At 37.8% G+C, this 16,680-nt stretch overlaps 1 protein-coding gene across 7 annotated transcripts in view; it reads left to right on the forward strand.

The window, feature by feature from the left end:
- Positions 1–16,680, forward strand: part of CEMIP2 (cell migration inducing hyaluronidase 2) — a 73,985-nt gene that overhangs the window by 24,216 nt on the left and 33,089 nt on the right. For all 7 annotated transcript variants that reach the window (XM_087444491.1, XM_014795429.2, XM_087444493.1 and 4 more), the window contains exons 5-12: positions 1,727–1,896; positions 5,886–6,074; positions 7,776–7,945; positions 9,291–9,500; positions 9,848–10,053; positions 10,192–10,261; positions 12,999–13,127; positions 16,269–16,357. In XM_087444491.1, the coding sequence (XP_087300617.1) occupies positions 1,727–1,896; positions 5,886–6,074; positions 7,776–7,945; positions 9,291–9,500; positions 9,848–10,053; positions 10,192–10,261; positions 12,999–13,127; positions 16,269–16,357 (1,233 nt within the window). The remainder of the gene's footprint in view (positions 1–1,726; positions 1,897–5,885; positions 6,075–7,775; positions 7,946–9,290; positions 9,501–9,847; positions 10,054–10,191; positions 10,262–12,998; positions 13,128–16,268; positions 16,358–16,680) is intronic.

The following is a 16,680-nucleotide window of genomic DNA, read 5'->3' on the forward strand; positions in this document are numbered from 1 at the left end:
TTTTTCTAGATTTGTGTGATCACTAGCCACGAATATTTTGTTTGACTTTTTTTGATTCTTCTCCCTACTGGTTTCTAAATTCCCTTTAAAATATGCTGCTGATTTGATGGAGGAATTAAGAGTTGTGATCCTTTGCCAACGTTTCATTGCATTGACATTATCTCCGATGTACATAAACATACCCCTTTGAAGATAATGTTCTGGTGCGTTGAAATTTTCCTCAAGTGGAGGAGGGAAGTAGGAGTGTTTTGGAGATAAAGTCATTAGAATAGAACATTGTTTTATAGTTGCTGAGGCAGTTCTGGTAAATAAAGGACGCCTCTGATATTTTTCCTCTCCTTCCCTCTCAAATGGGAGATAATAAATTGAGACATTCTTTGTTTGATTCTTTCTGCTGTATCGAGGAATATAAATAGAGCTATAAACCATTGTCAGGCAAAGAGCAGCTAATCCACGCAGGAGTGGGTGTGGAATTTATAAGGATATAGGCGCTCGGGTAACTTGTATCTGTGAATATGCAGCCATCTGTCTGGCATAGATTACATTTGGTTTTTTTTTTCCTAGGGTAGGAAGTTGACATTTTTATTTTCATGTTTTAAACCAGGAGTCTTAAGGCAAATTTTCTGGCATTTTGTCTTTGTTTTTCTTTTTCTTTTTTTTTATTTTGTCCACAAGCTTGAGCAAGTCCCTGGGATGTTTAGTATCACAGAAATAAAATGGCATTTTCAAACACATTGCTTTCAACAAATAGACATATAGCATGTAAAATCTAAAATCTGTTGGATAGTGATTCTACAGTATTGATTTAAGAATGTTAGGAAACCAGTGACCCGGTGGTTCTCAGCCTTGCTTGCACACCTGAGAATTTTAACAATCCCATGTGCAGGGCCCATCCTCGATTATTTACGTCAGGATCTCTGAAGACTAGGACCCCCAGGCAATTGATGTGCAGTCAAGGTTGATAACTACTGCTCTGACCTCTGACCTCTAACTCTGGGGTTCTCAAAGTGTGGTGGTTAGACCAGGAGCATCAGCATCACCTGGGAACTTGTTATAAATGCAAATTCTCTGGCCCCACCTCAAACAATCAGAGTGGGGCCAGCAATCTGATTTAACAACCCCTCCAGGTGATTCTGATGCCTACTAAAGTCTGAGAACTGCTACTCTAATTCAGTGGTTCTAAAGTCTGGCTGCATGTTCAAATCACCCGGGGAAATTTAAAAACATACTCAGGCCAGGCTCCACCTGTAGACCTGGTGATTGCATCGGTCTGGGCTGGCTCTGAGCGTCAACATCTTCCTAAAACTCGCTTTGTGATTCTATGATGCAGCTAGATTGGAGAACATTACAGAGAGGAGAGTTGAAAAGAGAGCAGATGATGATCGTTTTAAAAGAAGGAAAATAAATGGGCTTGTGGCCAGAATGATAGTGAATGAAATGGGTGTGTATTGAGGAAGGAAGTCAATGATTAATTGAAGTCACAGTCATTGGTGTCTCACCTGTTAGAGCTGGACAAACAAGGATTTAAAATCCAGGTGCATTTCCTTCTGTGACATCGGTTATTTCAGTCAAGGTTTAGACTTGCAACCTCATATGGAAGAAGAGGTGGAGGGATTGACAAAAATGGAATATGAGAATTAAACAGCACCTGACATAACATCTGTGTCAGGGACTTGGGTCAGTACCGTGATAAATCATCAAATGTACGTGCTCTTTTTCCTTCTAGGCAAGCTTGGGCTTTGGTTGGTGTCATTGATGGTGGAAGTACTTCTTGCAATGAATCTGTGAGAAACTATGAAAATCATAGCAGTGGAGGGAAGGCTCTTGCCCAAAGAGAATTTTATACTGTGGATGGTCAGAAGTTCGCTGTGACAGCTTATAGTGAATGGATTGAAGGTAGGCAAGTACAGTTTATATTCTTGTAAGACATTGGTAAGTATCGTGATGGGTTTTTTTTTTTCTTAATATGGTATTATATTCAAATGACAGTCTGGTTAGATTTCTCACCTGGTTGAAGATGAAACCTATAGTTAGTTTCTGTACTTGATCTTTTAGACTCAAGAGTTCTTTCTGGACTAGAGAATCATCTGTTCTAGTTTGGGCACCCCCAACTGAACTTTGTTCTTGATTCTTGAGTCATATAGTGTGATTAACTAGTAGAAATGGATTTGTTTCCTGGATTTGATACCAGTTGAACCAATCTGGATGTGGTAGGGTGAGCTGTCTTTGGTTATGCTCCATGACTGTGAACATGATCTTGTACTTTGGATCTTCTCTTTATGAAGATATGTCAGCAAATATTACCTTTGAACACATACTATGTGAACAAACTTCTCATTTTCTTAGCAGTTTTTCCTTGATGATCCGGCTAATACATTTATCTTACGACAAATTGGAAAACAGAAAGTACAAAGTAAAAATTAATCTTTGACCCTATCATCCAAAGATAATTATTTTGGTGCAAATAATCTAGTATTTTTTATCATGTTCCCTCCCCTAGTGTTCATTTTGTTTTAACCTGTTTTCCTCTCTTTAAATAACATATTGTAAAGTTATCCTATGTCTTTACAGTTTCTTCAACATAATTTTAGTCCATCTTTCAGAAGAACTATAATTTGTTTGAATAATGTCAGCATTATTGCACTGGGTATTTAGGGTGCTTCTAACATTTTTCTCTTAAGGATGTTCACTGTAGAATTTTTTTACTTACCTCCTTTGCTGCTAGATTTTTTGGCTTCAGGTATAGATTGGCAGCTCCTGTCTGTGCTTGCCCACCACCTTTCCTTTCCAACCAAATATTATACCAAAATTAATGTGAAATGAGTAATTAAAAGGTGCTTTATTATATCTGCAATTGCCCAGAAAGGCTTATTTTAGACTGGGCTCATACCTCTGTTTTTAGCAGCAATGTAGCAAAGTGTTTACTAAAATGGATTTCTGGAGACAGAATGCCCGGGTTCATATCCCAGCTCTTTCACTTACTGTATGATGGTGGGCGTGTGACTTTAACTTCCTAACCCTCGTTTTCCTAATCTGAGAAATGGGGATAATGACTGAAACTACCACGTAGAGCTGCTGTGAGTATCAAATATGAAGAATATGAAGTTTTTAGCACAGCGTGTATAGTAAGCACTCAAATGTTAGCTCTACTAATGATGATGCAAACATGACTTGGGTTATAAAGGTGTATTTTTTATCATTGTAATTAAAGAGAGAAAGTCTTTTGCCTTAAAACAAACAGATAGATTTCCTACTATGTAACAAGGACTTGCACATGTTGCCTCTAAGCAACCTTCTGGGTTTGAGGTGAGGAGATGGTATGTGTTATGGATGAGGAAGCTGGAATCAAGCCTCAGTTTCCTGCCTCCAAGACTACTGCTCTTTCTACCACATCGTGGTTAAAAAGCATAGATGGGTGAGAAGCATTTCTCAGCAGGAATTTGGACCTTCATGAAGAATTTAGTGCAACTGTCTCCAGTGAGATTCCAGGCAGAGGATAATTACTGACAAACCTCAAGTCAACATTTCCTTTGTGAAGAATTTTGTTTTCATTTCCACATTACCCACGACTACTCATTTTTGGAAGCGGGTACATGCTAGCTATCTTTCGTAGGATATTGTTTATGCCCCATGTTCTCAGTGACTCTTACTTTCTGCAAGAGGTGGAAATTCTCTCCAGGAAGCAGGGAGGATGAATTTATTTCCTTTCCTACTTCCAATTCAGTAGTGCTGACAGGAGATAATCTTAGGCAGGATTTTCTTTTAAAACCAGAAAAAATTAAGGAATTATTGAATAATTCAGATCTTCCCCATCTAGCCTCGGGCTTCATTTTTAAAAACAGAAACAAATTCTAATGACCTTTTAAGTTGGAACTTATTTATCTAGTGGTCATCTTTTTTTTAAGCATTATTGAAATTTTATATGAAAAAATTAATGTTTCTTAGTTGCCCTTTTTTAGATAAATTTTTTTTTGGTAAAAATCTGAAATTTGGGGTGGTGATTACTGTTGCTGCCATGAGGTTTTTGATTATCTTTGTTGTTAACCTGCCTGTTTTTGATTCTTGGGAAGGCAGAATAATATAGAGGTTAGGAAATCGGGCTCTGGAATTAGATTAGCATCCACTTATGGGCTCTACCATTTTTAGGCTGTAATTCAAACTCCCTGAACTTTAACTTCTTCATCTCTAATGCATATAATAGTTCCTCTCTCTCAAAATTGTTTTGATGAAAGGTTATTAGGCATATGAAGTTCTAATAGCTGTTAATTACTGCTATTATTGTTAGAGTTATTATTATTATTTGGACAAAATCCCATTATAGGTTTTAGTATCTGGATGCAAGGAATATATATATATTTATTAAAAAAAAAAACACTTTACATTTATTAGGTACCTTTTTTTGGTGCTTTGTAGATGCAAAAAAAAAAACCACAAAAACTAAACAGCAGAGTCTGAAGGAACAGCATCCATGACTTGCTCAGGTTAGGTTTCATCAGGATAGTTAGCTCAAATCCATAAGGATACCTATATTACTCCTTGTGCCATGCCTGAATTTGCCTCCTTTTGATTCTGTTAAGTAAATGTGTTTTTTCGCTCCTATCATTGTCCCTGAGAGTCATTATCTTAAAGGAACACCGGATCAGTATGCCAGTTAATTAGAAGGATGATAGAGAAGTATAGATATTTAGTAAAAAGATATCTTTGGAATGTGGTGTTTTTCCTTCTCCACCAATTTTGTGAAGTAGCTTCCGTCTATTCCATATACATTTCCATTAAGTCAGCTTTCGGCTTACAACAGATCATACCACGGATGTTTGAGAAGCAGGAAATGCTTCTACACTTGGTTGCATGTAAAAGAGTATAAGGAATGATGGAGAAGCTGGATCAGCTTTTCAGTTTTTGTCTGCCTAGTTAATGGGGAACCAATTTTGAGTTTTGAAAGGAGGTATCAGGAGAGATCGTAGTTGGTCATCCCTGGATTGCACAGTTGATCTTATCCCAGGAGAGGAGCTGACTTGGACAGGGGCACTATCACACGGCCTTTGGGTCACATTGCAGATCATAGTGGGAATGCTTATCCATTCAACAGACATCTACGAGTCTGCACTATGAACAAAAAACACAGATGGACACCCTTTGCTGCCTTCACTGATATAAATTCTGAGGAGGTGAGCTATCTTCCCATTGGAAAGGTATGAATAATACCAGAATGGGGATACTGGAGAGAGAAGTTGCTTCCAGCAAGGATGTTTGGGAGGTCTTTAAAGATTCTCCTGAACTTTATAAGGAAGATAGTATCTGGGTTGGTGAATAAGAGTGGAAGGACATTGTAGGTAAAGAATAAAGCATGCGCAAAGGCACAGAAATGAGAGATTGCCTAAGATAAGCTTTTATTCTTAATATTAAGATTGTGTGAATGCTGACATCCTATCTCTTGTCCTGTGCACGGATTAAATTGAAGCGTTGGGTATTTATTACAGACCTATTCTGTGTTTGGCAGCTTCTGCCTGAATGTGATATGTTCTTATTACACTTTAAGGTGGTTTTGGAGCAGGATTACAGTTTTAGCACTGAGTTGAAGTACAGCAAGGGATTTGGGGATTGAGAGCCTTCTTCAAAATTATAAAAGAAGAGTTTACCAAAGTGACATCTTATACACCATCATGGTTAGTGGTTCATGGGACTCTCTCCCCTTGAGTGTGGGGATCTGTATTTTCATCTTTTAATCATAGTGTCTGCAGAGTGACTGGTGCATGGTTAGCATTCGTAAAAATTAGCTGACTTGTGTTTATCTTAACTTTTGATTTGTGAATCATGAGGGGGTTGATTTTAGAAAAAAAGAATTCCTACTAACGCATCACTGTCTTTGTTGCTTTTTGGTTTAGGTGTTTCTCTTTCAGGTTTCCGGGTAGAGGTCGTGGATGGAGTGAAGCTTCATCTGCTGGATGATGTTCGTAGCTGGAAACCTGGAGACCAGATTGTGGTCGCAAGCACAGACTACTCTATGTACCAAGCGGAGGAGTTCACTCTTCTCCCCTGTCCTGAGTGCAGCCCTTTCCAGGTCAAAGTCAAAGGTATCAGACTGCTCAGAATGCTTCTTAGGAAACACTCTTTTCTTGGGATTTGATTCCTGGAGTTATTTTTCTCCCCGGTCATCATCACCACCATTATCATCATCATGGTTATTATTATCATTATTATCATCATCATTATCAAAGGTCTTAGCAGTGGGGTAGATTGAACACTAGATCCCGGAGGATGTTAGATAAAAGTCGTTATTGAGCAGTAGTGTTGATGTTAATGATATGTAGCAGGCAAATCAGTGTTTCATGCCTGTTTCTTTGTTTAAAAAAAAAAAAAGATGCAGACTAGATGGATTGTTTTTTCCAGGGTCCTTTCCAACTGCTTTGTTATTAATTTTCCACTGTCAAATAACAGTAAACCCAACCATTCAACTCAATCCATTTTTTCCTAGAAGCCTGTCTGTTTTCTTAATTAAAAAAAAAAAAAAATCCCATGGTTTTTGAGTGCCCACTCCCTTGGCAAACAGTAGATCTCACTAATATTTAAAATGGAACCGAAAAGTACTTCATAAGACTATATTTCCTATCATAATCTTGAAATATATTTTTGGAGGGAGAGCAATGCATTATGAGACTCTGACTGTAAGTTGTGTTTAGAAAGAATGGCTGCCATTTACCAGGTACTTATTCTGAGCCTGGTCATGGGCAAAGCGTCTTTGTACATTGTCTCAGTTATGGAATTCATTGCACATTTCACTTATTGTATTGCTTTACTTCTGTACTCAAGATTATACATTTATGGTACAAAACAAGAGTTTACAGTAACTGTGTAATAAGTACTCACTCAGTGGGTAATTTAGAGCTTTGAAGTTTAAGGGAAAATTTTTGCTTTCAAAAAAAATAAGATGATTAGCTCACTTGGCATTTTTTGTCTGTGCATCATTAGTGTTGTACTTTTCCTTCTTGATAGTACAAGGCCTAAGCAAAAAACAAAGAAACCCCAATAAACTATGGTACCATCTGGATTAATTTTATTTGGAAATTCCCACTCTTGTTAACAAGTCTACATGATAATCTCCATGGTCTCAACTCCCTGATCGATTTGTATTTTTCCTTCCTGAGTTTGTATAGTAAAGACATCAGAGAAAAGCTCATTATTAAAGTGTTTCTAAACTTCCAATAAAGGTGGGGATTTAAAAGAGTACATAATATTATTAAAATAAGAAGAAGGAGGACAGAAAAGATAGTAATTTCTGTACTATTAACGTGCCAATGCAGATTACTTTAGCTTTGAAGTAGAAGCAAAAAACTTGACACCCTGTTATCAACATCTACAAAGCCATTCGTGTTTCTAGACTCACCATGTATTTGGTTCTTCATGTGCCCTCAGGGGAGCAGAACAAGAGCATGTGGACAGTAACCAGAGAGAGAGTATGGATTCTTAGATAGATTCCAGATTATTGGTGATGTTCAAGAGAGAATTGAGCTAGTTCAGGGAGGAGCAAGCTCTCTGTTTGTGCGTGGGTTTGGCCGTTGGTAGTGAGGATTCAGGCACTGTGTGGTTGGTTAGACTAGATAATCTTTAAAATCCTTGCTTCCTGGGATTCTGTGATTCTGAGGTATTAAAGAATGGAAACAGATAATAAATTGTGATAATGTCTTGGAGTTACAGAATAAAGAGGACTGTCTGTGATGATAAGTTTCATGTTTTCTTTGTCCTGATACTATTTTTCTTTTGCCCACATCCACCAGAAACCCCTCAGTTCCTGCACATGGGTGAGATCATAGATGGTGTAGACATGAGAGCTGAGGTTGGAATTCTCACCCGGAATGTTGTGATCCGAGGAGAAATGGAAGACTCATGCTACGCTGAAAACCAGTGCCAATTCTTTGATTATGATACCTTTGGGGGACATGTCATGGTAGGCAAAAAGATTTAATGAGTTCTTTGAAACTCTGGTTGCCAAATACATGTTTAAAAAAACTTTCAACTTTTGGAATGAGATCTATATGGATATTAAAAAGAAATCAGGGGCCGGCCCCGTAGCCTAGCGGTTAAGTGCGCGCGCTCCGCTGCTGGTGGCCCGGGTTCAGATCCCTGGCGTGCACCGACGCATCGCTTGTCAGGCCATGCTGTGGCGGCGTCCCACATAAAGTGGAGGAAGATAGGCACAGATATTAGCCCAAGCCCAGTCTTCCTCAGCAAAAAGAGGAGGATTGGCATGGATGTTAGCTCAGGGCTCATCTTCCTCACAAAAAAAAAAAAAAAGAAAGAAATCATATTTTATTTCTCTATTCAATGACAATGTGGAGATTTTAGATAGATAAAAGAGAAAGTTATATCTTTATTTAGTTGACCTGGACCTGTAGTTAAACCATTTAAGAACCATCCGATGAAGAATTAAATCTATTTACATTGGGAAGAACCGATTATACAGAGACAAAAAAACAAATAGTCTTGGTATCCATCCATGCAATCTCTGAAAGAGTCCATTGGTTCTTTTTCAAACATGCTATCATGAAAGAGTAAGCAGTAGTAAAATACACATACAAAATCTGCTTCTGTAAACATATTTTTTGTATGTAGATTTTTATTCTATAAAATTATTGAGCACTTCCTATGTGGTAAGCCTCGCTCTGTGTACTAACTTATTGGACTTCTTGGCTGAATTTTGGCTACATGTGTTTTAAGAATCAGTTTTTGTGCATTGAGTAGACTATGGTTAGCAACATTCCTGTGACCATGATTTCTGAAATGTTGGTCAGCGTTATTCCTTTGTTTTTAGTCGTATGATTGAAAATCCAGTGGTTCAAAATATTGAGCGTGCTCCAATTTTGGATCAGAGGAATTTTTTAAAAACTGAAGTAAACAATATTATGTGCTAACGAAAACATTGAGGGACGATTTAGAAATAACTGTTTATCAAACTACAGCGGAAGTTATGGAAATGCAAGAACAAGATGAGCCTGAAACTGACCTAAATATTTGACCAAATCAAAACACATATACAAGAATCATTTCTGCAACTTTTCTGGTTACATTTCCTTTTATTTCTAATAAAAGGCTATTTCTATAGCTCTTTAAAGTATTCACTGTGTAAAGGAGCATTTGCTGAATTATTAACTGTGGGTCTGGGAAAACAGGATGCAAAAGAAAATATATGTTTTAATATGTATTCTCCTTCAGACATTTTCTAAGACAATTATTGTCTGCTACTTTCCTATGGTGAAATGTATCCATTTGATTTTGGTTACCTTGTCTTGTAGATAAAGAAAAATTTTACTTCAGTCCATCTTTCTTACGTGGAATTGAAACACATGGGTCAGCAGCATATGGGGCGGTATCCTGTTCATTTTCACCTGTGTGGGGACGTGGATTATAAAGGAGGGTACAGATATGGGACATTTGTGGATGGCCTGTCTATTCATCACAGCTTCTCCAGGTGCATCACTGTGCATGGGACCAATGGCTTGCTGGTAAGTAGCCTTACATTATATTGATGCATATTATTGAAGCAGTTAACTCTCCTTAATTTTCATGACTTCTCAATTTCATATAAGGAAGCTGTTGCACCAGATGCCTTGCTCTAGCCTGCTGTTGCTGAGAATTGTGCTATTTTTCTGTGTTAAGGAAGCCTACTTATTTAGCTACCCAAATTATTCTCTTAAGCAATCAATAAAACCTGACATTTGACTTTGCCCCTTGAGCTAAGATAAAAACTTCTTTTTGCATTTGTCCTGAGCATGCTACACTGAATAGCACTTGTTACTTAAACCACTATCAATCTTGTTACCAATGACATTATACACTTATATTTCTGCAGATAAAAGACACCATTGGATTTGACACACTGGGTCATTGTTTCTTTTTGGAAGATGGTGTTGAACAGAGAAATACTTTGTTCCACAATCTGGGACTCCTCACCAAGCCGGGCACCCTCCTCCCCACTGACAGGAATAACTCCATGTGCACCACCATGCGAGAAAAAGTGTTTGGAAATTACATCCCTGTACCTGCGACTGACTGTATGTGAGTAATTGGCAGAGAGCAAAACTCATGTGTGATAGTCAAGGCCTTTGATTTTCGGGGAAGACGTTTTGGGGGAAGATTTAGTGGGCAGGATTTTTCATGATGAATGTTTAAATCACCTTAAAAAATGCCTTGCAGGGCTGTTTCAACTTTCTGGATTGCTCATCCCAACAATAATCTGATTAATAATGCAGCTGCAGGCTCACAGGTAAATAATATTGAAGTGCTCTCAGTTTTTTTGTATTCATGTTTATAAATATACTCATTTATATTGATGTGATGTAATGTGTGGCAATCTAACGCCAGCATGACACTGTTTTCTGGTGCTGCTTGTTTAGTTGAGAGCAGGATGCGGTTGAGATGGTTCTTCTATTTCTTCTAAATCATTGATGCCAGATAGTATCTATGAGTACAGTAAGACAAATGCCAAATGGAGGAAAAGAGGTAGGCTAATCTCTAGGGTTATCATGTCATCTCCAGAGTATATTTTTAGAGTATTATGTACAATCTTTCTGGCTTCTCATATTTAAGTCACGTTTGGCCAAGTAACTGATCATTTCAGTTTTCAGTGTTGATGAACAAAGAAAGCCTCACCATTTCTGAAATTAAGGGAATGGATTATTCTGTAGAATACTATGACAACTGTCACTCTGGTCAAGGGGCACATCTTTTTGTTAAGTGCAGGGATCACGTACACTTGGGGATTTCATCTCCTTGGCAAAGCAGCTAAACTCAACTGTGTGCCTTAAATTAACTGTGTGCCATGAATTGTTTCACAAACACAAGAATAACTTAAGAGAATAAATGAACTATTTTTGGATGGCAGAAATGTCCCCTGGATAAGCTTGGAGAAATTTACATTTATAATTGAGTGTGATTTAAAACTGCTAATTTATAATAGAAAAATGAATCTTTAAGACATTATACTATTATAGTTATCATATGAGCTTTGTAGCAATACCTTAATATTCATATTTATACATCATGGCTATTAAGATTTTAAAAAGGGAAGAAATAGCTGACATTGTTTTCCAGGATAAAGTAAAAGATAGTGGAAGGGAGTAGTTCTTTGAGTTAACTAGAGTACATGCACCACTCGGTGATGGTGGAATTCATATCCATGAGTTTCCTTAAAAACATAAAACATAAAATTCTTATTTGACAGGGCAGAGACCTGGACATTTAATCATTTCAGGTTTCCATTCATTTGTTTTTCATCAAATATTTGTTGAGTCATATGGGGTTTGCGTTGAGAGTTTCTAACTGGAAGATGAGTTTTTGGGTAAAGTTGACTGAGAGTTTGATATGCAGTCTTACCCCAGGATCATCTTCGATCTATATTACATTACAAATGGACAGCCAGAGCAGAGATTCCTTTCAGCTGTTTTCAGAAGTCATGGGTTTAAGATCAAAGCAAATTACAAATAGTCTGTGAAACATGTAAGGTGAGGTTGCCAGAAACCCTTACTGGGGCTCATGTGAGAAGAGAAGAAAGCAAGTCTATCCTTTCCACCTCATGTACGTTCTTCTTCCTTTTCATTCTGTGAGTTCTTTCTTTTCTCTCTAGAAAAACTGTTCCAGTAAAGCTCATGTTTTGGCAAGAGTTTTGTTCCCAAAGTAAATCAAACCCTTTCTTCTTGTACCTTTCCACTGCCTTTTACAAAGCTCCCTTTACCTGTTTTGACACCACAGTATTTAACAGGAACCAGCTGCTACCAACTCCTCCATTCTCCATCCCCAACCCCGTTGCATCCTGGGAGGGTTCACTCTGCCGTCAGCTTGTAGGACTATGGTATGGAGCCTTCTCCACAACCCTACAAGTTGTCTTCTGTTGTCTGTTTTGTGCCCAAAAGAATAGAGGTGGCAAACACATCTTTCAGAGTAGTTTCTTTTATTAAGACCCATCCGTAAACTTTTATCATGGAAAAATGTTAAATATTGTATTCATTTTGGTGTGTAGATATATATGCTTTCCACAATTCATCTCTCTAATGCTCCTAAAGGACTTCGTTACGGCTAGTATAGTACTTACTACATATATTTTATTTCTCTCTGTATTTCCCATTAGACTGAATTCTTTGAGAATAGCCTGACTGTACACCAGGCACGCAGTGGGCACTAAATGTTTGCCAAATTTGAATCAACACCATAGTTTTGGACTATATGTTTAACAATCTGTTTTATCAAAGTTCTGTATTGTGAAGTTGTCCTTGGGCAGGTTTTGAATTAAATTGTAAAATAAAAGATTGTCACGGGGATTAAGAACGTTTAGTTTCAATTTTTATATCTCATTTTGAGTGTCAAAAATTTTTAAACTGTTCTGCCGCGCCCGTTAAGGTCAATAATACTGAAATTGAACAGACAGGATCCAGACTGAGACAGCATCCTGATTCATGCGTGTGGTGGTTTTTTTTCTTTGGCAAAAACTTGCCTCGGGACAGGAAGGGCATTGGAGTTGTTTGAAAGAAGGCAGTGAGCTCTGCATGTTGGTGGATAGTTGTTTAATAGGTGTGACTCATCTATTGATCAGATTTGGAGGTAAACAGAAAAAAACCCATATTACTAAAAGGCTGTGCTGTCCTGGTCACATGGAAGGAAGGAAGGAAGGCTTGTTTGCTTCTAATTCTGCATAACTTTTTAAAGTAGATAATGATGAGAAAGTTATTTTGAAAATAAATTTTGGTATCAGCCAATTATTTCTATCTTTTGTCCAATCCTGCAAGCAAAATTAAACTTGCCTTTTTTTTTTTTTTAAAGCATGATATAACTGCTTTGAAGGTACTAGATGAGTTCACAACTTTTTATAGTCAATTCTGAACCTGAAACAATGAATAATTACTGTTAAAAAGATTAAACTGGCTTGAGAAGAGCTTAGTTTATGAAGGTGTTTCATAGAGTGGCTTTATAAAAGGAGGCTTTTAATGATCTTGCCCTTTTAATTATAGGATGCTGGAATATGGTATTTATTCCACAAGGAACCTACTGGGGAATCCAGTGGATTGCAGCTCTTAGCAAAACCAGAACTCACTCCATTGGGTATATTTTATAACAACAGAGTCCATTCAAGTTTTAAGGTAGGTTCCTGAGTTTTAACATTTGGTACATATGATTTACAGGGTAAAGGATGGACTCCTGTGATTACAACTGAGAAATGTCAGTTTTAGGTAGAACTTGGCATCAGAGAAAGTAATTTATGATTAAAAAAGCAGCCTTCTAACCCTTCCACATTCAAGATGTATATACAGCTTTCTATTTATACACTGAAATATACGCTAACACACATATGTGCATTTGATCTGAATAAATGTAATAATGGACTTGACCCATGAGTCCTCATCTTTTCTCTTCCTCCCTCTCACCTTCTTTCCAATCTTTAATATCATTACATGTTTCTAGGGATGTACACATTAGATAATGTGCTTCTGGGGGTTAAAAAGCATATTTTCTCTCTTCTCTCAGTGCTGATAGAGTGTCCTATTGGGCATTTAATACTAATTGTGTTAATAGTGAAATATTGTTTAACAATATTTCACCTAATTAAAAATGATCAGGTCAAGTAAACTAAAGGCCATTTAGGAGTTCCAATTTCCATGACAGTCGGGACACACCCGCAAGCCCCCAGTGATCAATTCACCTGGTTCATTGTGTGCTCACAAGGTACTCTGATGTTTTCATTGTGTGACGTGATGCCCAGATTCTTTACCCAGATGTGATCCACCTAAAAGTTCAATTAATACTTTCTGTTTATGATTCTCAGAGGATCCTTTAAAAACTTAAGTGTATTATAATTTGAAGAGCTTAGAATCACTTGATGAAGACTTGAGAGAGCAAAACACTTTACACAGAATTATGATTTTTGTGAGCTGAATAGTTGATTAAGGCTAATATTGTTAAAAATTGGCCTTTCAAAGTGGAAATGCTTAAAATTTTCTAATTATAGATGGTATAAAAATCCTCATTTTAATGAATGTTTTTAATGTCATATTCCATGAGGACATGTAGTAATCTACTCTATTAATTATAAGCATATTAGATCTAAATAATGAGTGGATGATTAGGTTTTAAGGTTTTTTTTTTGTTAAGTTTGGGAGTGACTATCCAGAATGATACTTTGTAGCCCAAGTCCTCGGAGTCCTCAGAGAGTAACCTGTCATTTTTGGATCAATCATAAATACAGAAATACGACCCCTATGGCTTTGTGCCTCCCAAACCTGTATCTAGTCCAGGTCAGTCACATCTGTCTGACTGCCTGCTGGGTACCATTTTGATGTCTCAGGAACACATAAATAAAATGTGTTCAAACTAAAATCCTTTTTTTTTTTCTGACTTTCCAGTTTGGTTTATTTATCTTTTCTCAGGAGATTGTTACACCCTTCCTCCCAATTGTGACAGTTTTATTAAAGAGAGGGCTTACCTTTGTAGCAAATCTGTATTCTATGGATTGGCAAAAATGAGCGTAAATCAGTTACCTGGTAGCAACATCCTGGTTTATGCTAGTTGGTGGAAAACTTCAAATTTGTTAGGATTCTGGAAGTAGAAAATACACATAGCAGGATCCAGGAGCTATGCTGTAAAAAAAAAAAAAGAAAAGCTCTGGATAGAAGAATAGAGCCCCCAGTTAGAGCAGAGAAAGCAGAAAGGAGAAAACATTATATAATAATCATGATGAAAAGAATAAAGACCAAAATGCGCTCCCAAAGCCGAGAGAATGAAGGTGCTCTCTGTGGCATTTGTGCAGAGTCTGAGGCTATGCTGGTGGATGAAGGAGCCGGGATGAGGTTGGAAATGGTTTTAATTGAACTGCCCCGAGCACGTGGTCCAGTTTGGGCCACGTGGTTGTGCGTGAGGTCAGCCTTTCATGAGCTCTCCTGCACATCTGCATCGGGAATGGGCCTCGCACACAGTCTTCTCGCCTGGGCAGAGTCTAGACGGTGCAGGGTAGAAATGGCAAGGACTTAGAAGAAAAGCACCATCTGTGAGTTCTCTGGAATCCTTTGGAAAAGCCCTCTCCCACCCCTCAGCTTTTCTGCGGTCCCTCTCGCAGCGCTGGGCTCCTTCTACATCTGGCTACCTCCCTCCGGCCCTCTACTTGTCCCCTAAAATCCTTATTTTTGTCATCAGCCCCGTTCCTGTATCTCTGTTTCAGTGAATGAAACCACTAGCCCCCTAATTGCCCAAACTAGAAATATATGAACCTTTATTACTCTCTCTCTCACCTTAGACATTTTATTAATTATTAAATGGTAATTTACCTAGTAAAGAATTCTCACTCTATCCACTTTTCCCTGTTACTACTGCCACAAGTCTAGGTCATCTTTATTTCTCTTCTGGTTTATTGCAGTCTCCTCCTGCCTTATGTCCTATCTCTTTTTTTGTCTCTTTCCAATCTATTATCCATCTCGTAGCTAGAGTATTCTTTCTTAAAATATGGTTGATTACGTTACCTTTATTAAAAGTCCCATTGTCTTGATTCTTCAGTATATCAACTCTGCATCATCTGGCCTTCCTTCTCTTTAGTCTTCTTCCTTACCTTTCCTTCCTCTGTACATTTCCTGTTGGTCCATCTAAGATTTTTTGTTTTCACATGTGCCGTGCTCTCTCTCATCTCCAAACTTTTTGTACAAACAGTTTCCTTGAGTACTTTCCTCTGGGTTCTTCAGCTGCGTCCCACCCAGTCCCTGCCTTTGTTCCCAACCCATTCTTTTGTGTGGGTAATTCCTCCCCATCCGTCAAGTTTCAGCTGTAGGAGGGCACTTTTAGGAGACAGTCCCTGAATCCTCTCACTCCCACCTTTGCGAAAGTTCTCATCTTGGTACCTTTCTTATGTGCTGCCAAAGCATCCTCTGCTTCCGTTATCATATTGGATTGTAGTTGTTTATTTAACATGTTGCACATAGTCTTGTGTGCATGTCTTTGTTGCATGTCTTCCTGCTAGTTTGTGTGTCAGTAACAGCAAAGACCATGGTTTTCTTGTTAGTGTATAATGCATGGTACCTGCCACTAGATAGGCACTGAATAAATATTTCCCGAATGACCAAATTAATAACACTATAAAAATATCCAGGAAAGTAGTAGTTTTCATAATTTCTTTGCTTTGCTGTTTATTCCGTCTCTCTCTTTTTTTTTGTAGACTAAAACTTATTTTTGTGAATCATTGTATACATTGATATAACTTGGGATTCATATTCATTTCAGTCCATTATTATATTTTCCAGGCTGGCTTGTTTATTGACAAAGGTGTCAAAACAACCAACGCTAGTGCTGCTGACCCAAGGGAATACCTGTGTTTGGATAACAGTGCAAGGTAGAGCTGGTCCTTTTAAATCACGCTCAAGCCATATCTTGCCAAAGCAAAACTTTCTAGATTAAGCCATTATGCTCTTTTCTCCAGTAACACATTTAACTGAAGTTTTCAAAGTTTGTAGGAGGGTTTTGGAAAAACATTTATTCTGCAGTTCTCGGTCCTGTAGCTGGGCTTTTTGTCTTATGGAGATGCCAAAGAAGTTGATGTTTTTCCCAGTTGTAAATTGATGTTAGAGTTGCAGAAAGAGAAAGAAAGAGCGAGATGTTGAAAAAAGGTCCAAATTTGGCCTAAAGTAGAATATGATTCATTGAAAAACAAGTTAA

This window comes from Ceratotherium simum, chromosome 20 (genome assembly GCF_057802395.1).
Source record: "Ceratotherium simum simum isolate JZ-2026a chromosome 20, ASM5780239v1, whole genome shotgun sequence".
Taxonomy (NCBI): domain Eukaryota; kingdom Metazoa; phylum Chordata; class Mammalia; order Perissodactyla; family Rhinocerotidae; genus Ceratotherium; species Ceratotherium simum.